We start from the raw sequence: 14,081 nt of genomic DNA, 5'->3' as shown, positions 1-14,081 counted from the left end.
TGGGGAGGGCGAGTCACACACAAACACACACACACAAACACCCACACACACATCAGCCTGGTTTTGCCTGGAGGGGGAAACGCAGAGTTTAAAGTCCATGTACAAGGCCACAATGACAAGGGCCGCGGGCTGGTACGCTGCACACAAAGGACAGCGTTAGCCACAGCAGCTAGTCGGGTTTGGCCGCGTGGTTGCAGGTCAGCTCGGTCGAAGCTGTACGTTTGACAAAACACGCGAGGAAACCAAATGTCACCCTGTCTTTTCTCATTCCGTGAAGAAAACACAGCGCTGCGGTGAGGACACAAACAAATGTGTCTGCCACGGGCCAGTCGTACCGGCTGGGATGAGGGTGTGAGGATACACTGGTGGCTTCAACCGAGTTTGTATGAAAACATGGCCGCTGAGAGACGGCGTGTGGTGTTGGCAGCATGATTGACACGTGGTCATCGGGCATCGAGTTTTGGTTTAGCCATTTCCACCAAGTGACAAACAAAGAATTGTCTCGCAGGTTTGAATTTTAATAGTGAAACAAATTCCCATGGGATAAAGAATGTTGTTTCTTGGGTTTAACTACTTTACCTCCACCAAGGAAGTTATCACCCAGGTCCATTTCTTTGTTTTGAGATGACACAAAACCTGGAATCATTAAATACTGGTGCAGATCTGGATCGGGGGCTGCATCCTGGGATAACTTTATTTCCCCTTCTTCCTTTAATATTATGAATGCAGTTATTTTTTTGTGGTTGCTTTTTTTGACAGTTGAACTTATTTCCCCGGAGAATGAAATATCAGGCACCTTAAGGGAACAGATATTTACGAGGGTACAGTTTGAATGAAGTTAAAGGGACTGTTGAGCCCCTTGATGAAATATATGTTTTTTATTTACTTGATTGAAGTATACAAATACATAATAAAAGTACTTTGTGAAAAAAAAAAAAAAAAAGAAGATATCTTAGTACTGATCCGACAGCTGCATCATTCAAAGAAACTCTGGATCTCCCCCTGGTGGGGACTTCTTAAATCCACGTGCGTGAACATTAACACGCCGTATATATTTACGGGGCATTGGTTTGCTCGCCCTCATAAATAATTGCTTGTTTGTGTTTTTTTCAAGCCTCAATAAAAATCTTCGGGCTCTATTGTTCAATTTTTGATAACAACAATCAAAACAATGTTGTGGAGGGGCGAGGATCAATAGCTCCACTCCACCGTCTCTCCCGCCATCACGGGCGCCAGGAAGAGAACAGCCGGAGTGAAGATGCATTCCAACTCGCTCGTCAATATGGTTCATGATCTTTGAGAAAAGAAATGTTCCAGGAGCAATGGTTAATGGTGTTATTTTCTCCCCTGCGTCGTCACACTGACACACACTGACACACATACACTCACACACTCACACACACAGACACACACACGTGCCCTGCAGCTGTGTGTGGTAGCGTCTCTCTTCCTATTAACCAGGCTGCCTTAGAATCAATACAAAACATAAAGAGGCTTAATCTTTTCAGGTGCTTGGTGCTGATTGCCCATTACACAATAATAACACACCTTGAATCCCATGGACCATGAGAGCACAGAAACACAGCCCACCCCCCCCACTCATCCGCACACATTACACACGGCTACACACCAGACACACGTTAAATCCATAGGTTTACAACTGAACAGATGGTGTGAATGGTGGCGCTGGGCCTTTATGAGGGGTGTTAGTTAGCGTGCTAAGAGAAATTCCAGTAGAACCAGTAGGATTCGGGGGGGATAGAGTTTATCGCCTCGTGGAATGAGAAGCTGCTACTGTCTCTGTTTGTAGACTGGGCTCTCTTGTCTGCTGGCATGCAGGCCTTGGGGTTTGCTCGAAGTTCCACAAGTCTCGACTCCGCGGGCAGAGCAACAGCTGCTCGCAGAGGCCACAGCTCCGGCCGAGGACACCGAGGATTAACGGCCAAAGTTCCGGGCTGTGAAGTGGAATAAACACTTCCTCCGAAACCGCACACCGACAAAACCACTCGGAGACGGAGCTTTCGCATTTCGGCGACCGCCGCTGATGAGCATTCGATATTAACGAGCAGTTCTGCAGGTTGTTTATTTTCTTTTCCACAGTCGCTGATGGTCCTGGTTTTAAGTGACTTACAACGGGACCATTGGCGGCAGTAAGTCATTAGGTGTCGGGCTGTCAGAGCGGCTCCTCCACAAGCGAACCCGCTGAATTCCAGTGCCGTGGATCAGTGGAGTCCGGCTGTTGACACTGGCTGTGTTTCTACAAACTGAGCCAGCAGGACAGGTGGAGGATCTGGGAGCCGGGCAAGTCCAGGACTGGAACCAGGGCCACTGACGGACTGGACCCTTCCAGGGAGCGTCTTAAACTTTCTTCAAGTCCTGGTGGGGAGGGGTTCAAGAGGGAAGTGGGGGGTGAGGGGGTTGGGGGGGTTGGGGGTAAAAGAAGAACAAGTCGTTAGTTTCGTGAGAATTTGAACTGGAGGATCTCAAATAGCCGTCCCACCGGGGCAGTCCCAGGACGGAGGCTGCACTTAACCCTTCGACCGGGGAACATGGGCCTGTTTACAAATGATTGGCATTCTTACATCCATGGCAGATTGCAACACCCCCCCCCACACACACACACACACACACATTTCAACCTCCCGCAGCGCAGACATATGGTCAACAAGGACTGAACTCTAAGCTACCCCTCCCAAACTTGAACATAAATACAAGCAAACACACCGACGCAAAGGGAAGGGGCGGGGGGGCAACCGTGGCATACCCTTTGGACAACTGAGCAGCAGCTTGTTGGGGAAGGGGGGGGGGGGGTCTAGTGGAATGGATCCCCTGCTCCTGTTGTGGTGGGATGTTACGAAGCTGTGTTGGGAGTACTTTACGGGTGTAGAGGAGCTGAGAGATTTTCTTAGTAAGTGTGAGTGTGCGTTTGTGTGAGTGTGTGTGTGTGTGTGTGTGTGTGTGTTGCCGGACTACAGATGGACAGTGGACAGGCATGTGAGAATTCATTGAGCGTCTCAGAGCCGAGTCCCGATGACAGCCCGTCTATTTAGCAGCAGCCCGCTGGGACCCTGCCTCTTCCCTCTTCTGCCCCGCGAGCTAATTGGTCACAAGTGTTCCTGTCTCATGGTTGACTGTCCTCTCTCATTCCCTCCTGTGTAGCAGCATGTTGGGACGGGGGACTCGGGCGTGGCCAACGTGATCCAACACGGCCGGAACAGACTTACACATCAGGGCGAGCATCAGTGTGTTGGTGAGATAAGACGGCAAATGCAAAAGTGACGACACCACACGGTCGAGGTGTTTGCTCCAAGCACCTGTACCGTAACTCCTCAAATAGACAAGCACCACATTTTAAACGGCAGCTGGCTGGACCAGGTTTTCCTAAAAGACGACTCACTTGACCGCAGTAACCGACTCTGCTCGTTTCATTGTCACCATCAATCGTTGCTCACTTCCGTTGTGGTTGTGTTTCCATTGTGTCGCTTTTGCAGCTGTGGCTTTTGCAATTACCCCATAGGATACATCACGATACATGGGCCACGACGCCATATATCATTATTTATCGCGTTACAATACACATTGCTGTATATGGCAGTAGTCTACACAGGATATTGTGCTCACACTATCAGAAACATCAATCTCTCGACATTCACAGTGACATCTGTCTGATATTCTGTGTGTAGAAATGAAAATCTGGACCAGTTGTCTAGAGTCTGAGACGTCAAACACAGTCTAGAGGTCTTTTAATAACAACTACCGGTGCTGCACTGCTGCTGTCTGACATCTGAGTGAACTTGTAGGGAAGCAAAACCAGGACAGGAGGTTTCACGAGCAATTCAGAACTATTTAATAAGCCTCATTCTCTTTCATTCGAAGCGCACGCAGCATGACAACCATCCTCACAAAGAGCCCACACACCCTAATTAGCCAATATGCACTACGGCTTAAAAGGCTCCCACTGAACACAGGGAGATTTCAGAGGGCATTAAAGCCTAAATATGTGTTATCAGAGGATGTGATGCACCCTGGGAAGCGGGATCCTCTGGAGAAGGCTCGCCGACAACACAACGAGCCGGAGGAATCACAGACCAGAGGGGCGGTTGTGTCGGGAGAAGAAACGCTCCCTTTATCGCACATTTCGCACCGAGTCCGTTTTAAGTCGGGACGTTTTAATCTTTGTACAAACAGATAGGACATAACTGTGCCCTCCATGTGGGATCTCTGTCTGTGTGAGCGTACACAGACATGCCTGTTTGACCATGGGTGAAAGACACGAGAGGGGGTGAAGGTGACTCGGGCGACCATGCAGTTATTTTTCATTTTTTTTTGTGAGTTATAAGCGAGTAATTACACAGACCGCTTTGCCCCAATCCCCGGAAATTCTTCTTTAAAGTCACACAAAAAAAAAATCGTTTGAGAACCTCCCATCACTCAGCCGATCCCCTGGTCTCAGAGCCCCCCCGCACGGGGAGCCCCATTGAGAGGCCCAGGCAGGAAGATTCAAAAGCCATCACATTAGCAATGGGATGGAACTAAACCATCTACCCAAGAGGACCGGCCATTATTCTGCTTCATGGAGAAGACACAGGGAGCTGAAAGGGCTGCTGCTAAATCTCTGTGTTTTAAAAACTAAACCAATACAAATCCCTGCAATGCAAACAGCTTTTTTTTTAAACTAATTAATACATTATAAGCCTAAGTGAATAGAAGAAGGGGTTTCACTGTCAGGGAAGGCTGTGGTATAAGGGGGGAGTGGCACAGCCGATGCCTGCCGGGCTTATGGGGCTTTTAAGCAGTGGCCGAGGCCCAGAGCCAGTGCTTTTTATACGTGCTACACTGACTTCCAAACTGGTCAAATTAACCGGCAAACAGGAATTTAATTAGAAACTGCTCATGAAGATCATTCATGTGATCGCAGGAGAATGAAAGCAGAGGTGGAGGTGCTGAGTGTGTGGAGGAGGAGGAGCCTCAGAGAGTTTCAGAGAGAAGTCATATCACTGTTCGAATCTGAAAGTAGTCCCTCATAGTGATAACCCAATAGAGAATTATTATATGACTCTGTAATATCTTTTAGCTTATTATTTTGGTTTTGCAGCAGATAACTTTACAGTTCTGGTTCACTTCCTGCCCAGCAACAAACAGCAACTGTCAAATTACCATAATGGAGCTTTTGGTTGCAACCATATATTTTATGTGTTATGTTTGTTATTGTAAATATTGTTCCATACTTACTGAATGAGTAAATGGGGGACTGTTTGCAAACGGAACTAATTCGACAAATAATGGTGGAATCTGTCTCACTTTTTTATTTTCTCGACCGTCGTGCATCTGATTGTAGACCAGAAAGGTTCAGTTTGTAGAAACCATTACTCCCATCACACTATTCTATTGTAACAGGGCCATGCATGTTGTGAAACCACTGCACCGTTATGCTCACACCAGTTTGTTTCTGCTGGTTTTGGTGGAGCTGCGCGGGGCCTATCTTTGCGAGAACCTTTCTATCGTAAGTAACAGGTTGAGACAAGATGTTTAAAGGTTTCATTTGGAGCATATGTCATGTCTTTCAGCTGTAAATCCTGACGCAAGTAACCGGAGGAGGGGGGTGGGGTGGGGGGGTTGTTCAGTCACATTCTGCTCCAGCCTTGTTGTCTGTCTGCCCGCTGACAGCAGCAGTTGCCAGGCTGAGCGCCAGAGGTGTTACTTTTCTTCCTTTGACTTTTTGGATTCATCACCCAATGAGCAGAGGCTGTGACCCATGAAGAAGCCCTTGGGGGGGGCTCCCAGGGCCGGGCTGTGCGTGCAGAGTAAGGTAACAGATTCCAGCTCGATGATGAGTCAGTAAATGGTTTTAGGGAAGTGGCCAGTGCAGCCTATAATCAACGAGACACACACATGTCAAGGGTAAAGATCTAGGTTGACTGTGCCCCAGAAAACCAATGAGCCATCGACAGAGTAAAAGGCTTCTATCTACAAAAACATCATATTATTTATACGAGAATCTCTTATTTAAAATGTACGTTTGAGATATTTAATAATAGTTTCCCCTCATGGTGAACTCTTCCATTTTAGATAATGAAAGACGAAATAAATGACAAGCATCGTATATATCACGAAACTACGCTCAATCAAAATTATATATTATTCAGGCAACACAACAAATACTGCCTTTGTTCTGTCGCACACATCAACGCATATTCTTATCATTCATCACAGTTAACCCTAATTTCATATCCTCCATAAGATGAGTTGTGTCGAAGCTGAAGATGACAGTAAGATGGCTAGTTTGGCACGGATTCAAAAATGTTAATTGACTGCTCCGGCTTTTGATTTGACAAGTGAGCTGGTGTGATCGATGTGCTCGTCGGCCCCGTTCCCCCTCGGAGAGAACATCTCTCAGGATGAAACAAATTCCTGCAGCACATATGTCTCTGTGAGAACCTAGAATCCTGGGAGCAGGAGATGGTGGCGTATAAAAGTGTAATGATGACAAAAGACTGCCAGCTGCTCGGGCTACTGTACACAGTGCAGACACAACAAAATGACTTACAATAATTAAACACAGGAAGCGGCGGATGTCCTCTGGAGAGGCTGCTCTCTGGAATACTTTGTGGAGTTTACTTAACCAGCCTCAGCTCAAACTTTCTTTGAAAGGAGAGCGCAGAGAGAGACGGGCTGTCACTTTGTTTTCATTAATGCAGCGACGCGGGGGCCTCACTGCACGAGAGCGCTGGGCCTCAGAAGTGTAACAGCTCATTCAGGATGAATCCTCTTAATGCGTGTAAATATTAGACCGATTTTAAAAGGCCTGTGTGTAGTGTCTTGAGTGAGATACGCTGACGTACCTTTAATGATCTGCTGGGCCAGCGAGTGGCCGCGCTTGTAGAACACGCGGGCGCACAGTGGCACCAGCTCAGCATCCATCTTCTTCACGGCTTTCTTGAACGTGGCCGCGACTGCTTCCGTTACCTCCTGCACGTCCTTGACCTCCGGGTCACCAGCAGGCACGCCCAGGGAGAGGGAGAGGGAGAGGGAGAGGGAGAGTGACGCGCTGCCCTTGTCAGCGGACATCAGGGTGCAGCACTCTATGGACCCGCACGCCACCTTCGCCGTCATGTGACAGGAAGTCCTCTCGGTGTAATCATCCTGGACGGCGGTTACGTGAAGCTCAACGGCCGCACCCTTGGGCAAGGCAGGCACCACGGCGACCAGTAGAGCAGGTTTGATGTCAGGTTGCCACAACAAGTCCTGTAATGCACACAGATGGTATTCAAATGAACAGGCTGGTAAATTATATACACACAAACACACACACGAGTCGCACACTACAATCAAACGAATGGCCCTCCTGCTGAGATCCATTCTGACCGCAGACACTCCTCCATCAACATTATCGTAAAAACTAATTCTACCGCGCTGCACTAAGAAGGACTCTTCACTCCGCAGACTGACAGGCATTCAATTAACTGGAGATTGGGAGGTGACCCTCGCTAATGATAGTGTACAAACAATCCTGAGAGAATCCATAATGCTCACGGCCGCTCGTCCGCTCCGAGCTGCATCTGCTGACATGACAGGTCCCATTTAAGATGACTCCTCACCTCTCCGAGAAGATCATTCACAACCTGCCACGGCAGCTTCGCCACAAACATCTTTAGAAGGAAACCGTCTCGATTTGTATCAACAGAGCCAAGAAATTCTCGTTATTTTTCTCTCCTCCTCCTCCTCCTACAGACCGAGGGGCCATTAGCAGCAACAAAATGTCTTGGAGCAGTGCTACAATGTGGCCCTCTAATAATACTTGGTTGTGGCTTCATCTGCTAATGGGAGAGAAATGAGTGTTTTATATAACCATCGTTTTCGGTTGGAGTCGATAGGGCAAACGCACTTAACCCCCTTTTCAGTCGGCTGGATCAATTTTCATCCACTTACACCCCACTTCGTAAGTGCAGAATAATAACAGGTTACTTGCATTTTATTTTGATATTGACTCACAAAACAAGATGAGAGAAATCATGGACGAGAGCGGATGACGGCCTCTTTGTCCCTTCGGCTGACGGCCAGACTCGCTGGAGCAACACTTACCATCAGATTAAACTTGAGCAAACGCTTAATTGTGTATCAGCAGCTAACCTCTTGCCTTGGAGAGTGGAAAGAGAGAGGGGGGGGGGGGGGGCTTTAAGGTTGAGATTTCTTTACTCTGAGAGCGGCGAGCTGGCGGTGATCAACAATAAGAATCACGCGAGCGGAGAACAATAGCCATGTCGGCGCGGAGCTCTTAGCGTGTCAGACAAAGTGACAGCACACATACGTGTCCGATGCTTTGATAAATGTTATATTAGCACTTCTGGCGCTGGCTGGGGGAATTCTCCTGGAGGGAACTGCTCGTGCACTTGTCAATAGTGATTGAACATGGAGCAGAGAGCGGGGAACTGGGGGGGGGGGGAAGTGACAGGACGGGGGGGCCCCTGCTCAGCCAGGCTTAAAGGCCACCCTGCAGGCCCTGGGTGCCGAGGTACTGTACCCGAGCGGCTGTCCGCGAGGAGATCAGGGGATTCAGCACTCTGCTCCAGCCTCTGGCAGGACTTTCTTCTCACAGCACAGTTGCTGAGCTTTTTGTCAGAGCTGTCGGACGAGGTTACATCAGTATCTGTTTGTTTCTTTATTAATGTCTGCACCGAGACGTTACACTAGGTGGGGAAGTCTGTTCAGCAGTTCTGTGCAGCCGAATCTGCCGAAGGTGCATTATTGCGTGTGTGCTTGTGTGTGTGTGTGTGTATTTCTTCAGTTTTCAGACATGATCTCATGAAAATTTTGGAAAAAACGGATACAGAGCATTCAGGGGAGGGGGGGGGGCGTTTCTCGCCAAAGTTCTCGAATGTCATTGTCTTTCCAACTTGACCTCTTCATCTCTGTCTTCTACTTGGATGCTTTCCCTTTTTTATCCTCAGATATTTGGGTTTTCTTTTTGTCTGATTCAGTTTTGCGTCTGTGGTTTATTGAAACGTCATCAAAACACCCACTGGCTTCTTGACATGGATTTAATTCGGACATGATCCTGCTGTATTCTCACATGGGCTCCCTGGACATTTGTTTTACTGCCGAGCTGACAGGAACGTTCTCATGTACAGCCCTCTCCAGATAATTTCAGGAGATTATCTGGAGTTCAGTGCATATCTGAAAGTGTTCACAGAGCTCCATCACAGGGTTTCCCTGCCAGTTGAAAGAGAGAGGGGGGGAAACGCTGGCTGATATCCTGACCAGAAATCATTTGTTAAATAAGCCAATAAAACACAAACTTTGATATATGGTGGAGTTTAGTGCTGGAGTGGCAAGTTCACAGGGCAGGAGGGTGGCAATGAGAGTGTGTGTGCGTGTGTGTGTGTATGTGTGTGCAACCACTTAACCCAATCCATCTCATTACTCCATTTCCCCTCCGTTGCAGGGCGTGCAGCCGTTCTCCCAGTGCTTTCTCACTCCGCAGGCAGCAGGTAAACGCATGAAGTCTAAATCTGCTTGGCTCAGCTCTCCACGCTGATGGGGTGTGACCTGCCTCTTCTTATGTTTGTTTTCCTTCTCCCCACTTTCCTCCCTCTCACTCGCGCCCATGCGCCCGGAGCGTGCGGCGGGGGCAGGATGGCTGAGAGGCGTAAGAGCCGAACGGTAAACACGGTAATAAGGAAGTGGTGTAAAGGCGAGGAACAGCGGGGAGCTGATGGGACTGCGCTGCTTAGCCAGTTCCCCTACATTTCCTGCCCAGCGGGACACCTCCAGCATGTGGCTCTATGTCTCAGCACTTACTGTAGCGCTGTCAGCCTGCCGTAATATCCCCTCCCGTTCACTCTCCTTTCTCCAGATTCCACTCTGAAGCTCATCAGATTGTTTGTGTAAATGAATCGCACGGGGTCGAGTCCTTGGGGTGAGGGGAAGTTTAAGAATGAGGCCATTAAAAAAAACATGGCAGAGGCCAAGATAGCTTCAAAAAGTCCGAGGTAAGCAGGAGAGAAATAATGACGAGAGGGTTTTACTGTGGTATTCAGGGGAGAAACTCTCCACACTGCAATTTCATTACCGCTGCAAAGATGTTTCCACCTTTGTCCATTTGTTTGTTTGTCAGCAGGATTACGCAGAAACAAACGAATTTCCACGGAACTTGGTTGAAGGACGGGACATGTTCCAATAAAGACCCCCATTAAATGTAGGTTCAGATCAAATAATTATTTATCGCTTTAGCTGCTTTCAGAAACACACACTGAACTCCAGAGATCTTGCGGACATTCTCCGGAGGGGCTGTATCTGAGTAAGAGCCTCCGGACTTACTATGGTCTTTGCTGGGCAAGTCTCACAGATCCACACGATTCACTGCAAGCAGAAATATAGAAACATATCTTTCTGATCCAACATTTGGCGTGGACATGAATCAGGGGGCAGATCCTGAATTTGTTGGCGTTTTTCAACATTTCTGTTAATTTCTCAAAAATAATTAATGGATATTGATGAAAACAACAGATATATAAGTGGTATAAAAATGATGAGTGTGTGAAATTTGGTGCAGATCCAAATAAAAACCCGGATCAAGTGAAGTCAGATGTGTTTCATACTGGGACTGTTGGGCCTCCAGGTGTGCGCTTATTATTAGTGAATTCTATTAATTTCAATTGACAATCCTGTTAACACTACCAATCATTTCCTGAAAAAAAAAAAATTCCCACATTTTATAAATGTAGCGCGATTAATAATAATTTTTCCTCTATGACACCTTTTCAGAACCTGTTATTGCAACACAGAGGGACGTCTGTTTAACATTTATTGACTCATCACATCAACATCCCCGTGTTTCATCAAACCCGTCGCACACACGCTCGCACACACAAAGACAAACAGGCTCTTTGTGGTTTAATGCACCGTAAATGCAATTTCACACTTGTGGAGACTCCAGTCTGCTCCCAATTAACCCTGCGAGCTTCTTCATCCACCTGATTAGATAAATTATCAACGCACAACAACAACATGGCTTCACACACGGGCTAAGCGCTGGCGTTTGCGTCATAATGCACTTCAGCCGTTTGGCGGATGGAAATATAACAGGTACGACACTTATCTGTACGTAGGAGTGCAAGGCTACATAACATCAAATGTCAAACAATAAGACTTCCATAAAAGAGCCTGATATTACAGCCTACGGCCGTAGTTTCTTTTTAAGACAAAATGTGATCATCATACATTATAAATGAGACTTTTGGAACAAATTATGAAATGAGAATAAGTGTAAACATGCAGTTTAATGACTAATTAACCGACTAACTCAAAATAAAAATTCAATATGACCAATTCACTTCTTAAAACTTCCACTGCGACAGTTAAAATAACTAACAGAGAATTATGTAGCAATTATCATAAGTACATTTTTAGGGTATTTACATTTTGTGTACTCTGCCCTATTTTTGATGCATTTCTCTGCAGCTTCATTTCTGAAAAATACTTCTATATGAAGTATTAGGTGACTAACTCGGAGTAAATACGCGTCGGCTGTCTGTTCGAATGGATCCCCACATAAAGCTGCTTGTGAATGAAGGTGGAAACAACAGGTGGAAACGTATGTTCTCACTGTTCTCTGTGGGAGTTTTGTTACCAGTGTTTGACCCGAGTTAAACATTGTAATTACAGTCAGTTCAGATGAGTACCGGTGCTGTGGATAATCCCCCCCCCCCCCCCCCCCCCAGGCTGAGAGCGTCTCACCATGTTTAGGATAAAACACTCACCACAGCTGCTCTCTCTCTCTCCCTATCTTTACCTGTGCATCTGCACCTGAAGGGAAAGAGAGGGGCACGTTTAACAGCTGAGCCTGGAAGGCCGACCGAGACAATTTACCTAATTAAGTCAAAGTGAGGTTGGGTTCGTCACCCAGCACCTAAACTCAATCTGGAAGTCTTTCGGAAATTAGACATGGTCTCCCCATAGAAATCCAGGGTTATGCAAATGAGTAGTGTTGATTCTTCTGAAACCCCACGTGGAAGCACAGCAGATGGGCGATGTGGTCCACCTCCAGTGACCTCTGACCCTAAGCTTTGCCTCTAGTTAGGCCTGTTATACAAACAACCCAATCTACATGCTAAATTGATTCTACGCTTTCAGCACTTTAAACTAGAAGGGCACTTGGAGAGCGCATACCTCAACGCCTCATCTCGCCATGTTTAAGAAATCAAAGAAAAATTCCTGGAGCCCCCCATTGATCTGCATCTGCTCCAAGATTTTAAATTCCTTTGCCGTAACCACACACTTCCACCAAATTACGTAGAAATCGGTTGAGTGTTTTTTTATTTATCCTGCTAACTAACAAACAGAGAAGCAAATGAGAACAAATGAAAACATCCCCTCCAATGCAGACGTAAAAAGAAGTGTGTCATATAAATTTACAAAAAGTTACCGGCTCACGACTGAAACCCACTGAATTTATTTAAAGTGGAATTTTGGAATGAACATTTAAAAGGTTTAGAAAATACGACTTCTGGCATTAACATTATACATTTAGATTTCCATGCACTGCTTCACTTTTGAGGAAGTGACACAAAGTTGACATCCACTCCGCAGTCTTTAACACCGCTCACCAAGCGCACAGAGCCACATGTTGGAGGTGGGCTCCTGACGCTTCTCCCCGAGGCCCTGCTCCCGTGGCGAGACAGATTATTGTGGGAGGAGAAGGGCTGCCAGGGGAGACTGGTGCCCCCGTTAGACGCGTGGAGGCAGGGGTTGTAAGCTGGGGCGGCGGAGTGGAGGGACGGATGGAGGGAGGTGGCAGGAGAGAGGGGTGGAGAGAGGGGGATAAGCTGCTTGGAGAGTTGAACGGAGCTCCAAAACGGTGTGTGGGGGCAAAGGATTAGGGCGGCTCGGAGGAAGACATCTGCTTCTGTGCCGAGCTCCACATTATCAAAGACACCAGCGTTTCCCACATCATCAACTTTTCATGAGCGCGCTCGCTGGTAAATATCAGTCGCTGCGGCTCCGGTCCCGAGGGGAAGAGAGGGGGCAAGGAACTTTTCGCTTATTTCACAACAACACAAATCTGAAAGGGCCTCTCTGAAAAACTTAGATAAATACGAGTTTCTCCTCTTTTACTTATTCATTGAAGAAAGGATCTCATTGTCTTTTAATGTGTTCGTCAAATGTGGGTGTAATATCGTATTATGAGTATGATCATTTCCTCTGCATCTATAATAAATCAGCCAGACGTAGCTCCTCTCCTTAACGACTGGCACATTTTTCATTAAACAACACTCTCACTGCACACGGGCTGACCTGCTCTTCCTCTGCGGCCGTCAGCATGCGCTCCCAAACAGCTCGGACCACGGGGATGTCTTGACGTCTCGTGGTGTAGCAGTGAGCCTGGACGACGTGAGCCAGAGTCAAGCTGCTGATCACGGCCTCCAGAACCTTCTCCACATGGCTGAAGGACAAGTGGGCCTGCCCCCTGGTGCCGGCCTTCATCAGCTGCAGGGTGCACGGCACCAGGGCAATTTGGCCTGCGCAGAAAACGAACTCATCTACCTGGAGAGAAGAAGACAGAGGGAAAACACAGCGTTGAGATTGATTTTTGTTTCATTTAATTTTAATTAAATTAGTTTTAGAACTATCCTCTTAGATAAAGTAAAGTAGACAATTATAAACTTGAACATTGAGTCGCTATTCAATCAGAAAATGAGCTGTCAACATCCTAATTTTGTTTAATTAATAAAATAAAGGACAATATTCATCAGTGAGGTGTTATAATCAAATTAACATTAATTAAAATCTTACGTTTAAGAAGCAGTGCATTAATTAACAAGTTCCACCTCTCCTGTTTTTCAGCATCTTATCACCAACAATTTTCATTTCACAGTTATAAAGCGAGCAGGTATTTCGCTTGAAGCCAATGTTATTTATGAGCATAATTAACTATGTGATAATAGGCTCAATTCTCTGTTAAATACTTGAGTGTCTTGAAAAACAGAAAAATCTATCTGTTTAATGCAGAGAGGCGACTTGGGATGAGGTGTGACATTAAGGAGGTCAGGTCTTTAGAGACCCTTGGAGGCTGGAGGGTATTA

General features: G+C 46.8%; 1 protein-coding gene across 1 annotated transcript in view; it reads right to left on the bottom strand.

Moving 5' to 3' along the window:
* Positions 1 to 863: 863 nt before the first annotated feature.
* The window catches only part of dph6 (diphthamine biosynthesis 6), a 58,698-nt gene continuing 45,480 nt past the window's right edge, over positions 864 to 14,081 (bottom strand). Inside the window, exons 13-15 of the mRNA XM_062397501.1 lie at positions 13,294 to 13,542; positions 6,843 to 7,245; positions 864 to 2,376 (exon numbers count right to left, since the gene is read on the bottom strand). Coding sequence (XP_062253485.1) covers positions 2,258 to 2,376; positions 6,843 to 7,245; positions 13,294 to 13,542 — 771 coding nt within the window. The 3' untranslated portion in view covers positions 864 to 2,257. The remainder of the gene's footprint in view (positions 2,377 to 6,842; positions 7,246 to 13,293; positions 13,543 to 14,081) is intronic.

Source organism: Platichthys flesus, chromosome 10 (genome assembly GCF_949316205.1).
Source record: "Platichthys flesus chromosome 10, fPlaFle2.1, whole genome shotgun sequence".
In the NCBI taxonomy this organism is placed as follows: domain Eukaryota; kingdom Metazoa; phylum Chordata; class Actinopteri; order Pleuronectiformes; family Pleuronectidae; genus Platichthys; species Platichthys flesus.
Note: the sequence above shows the minus strand (reverse complement) of the source record. Positions and strands in the feature narration are given on the sequence as shown.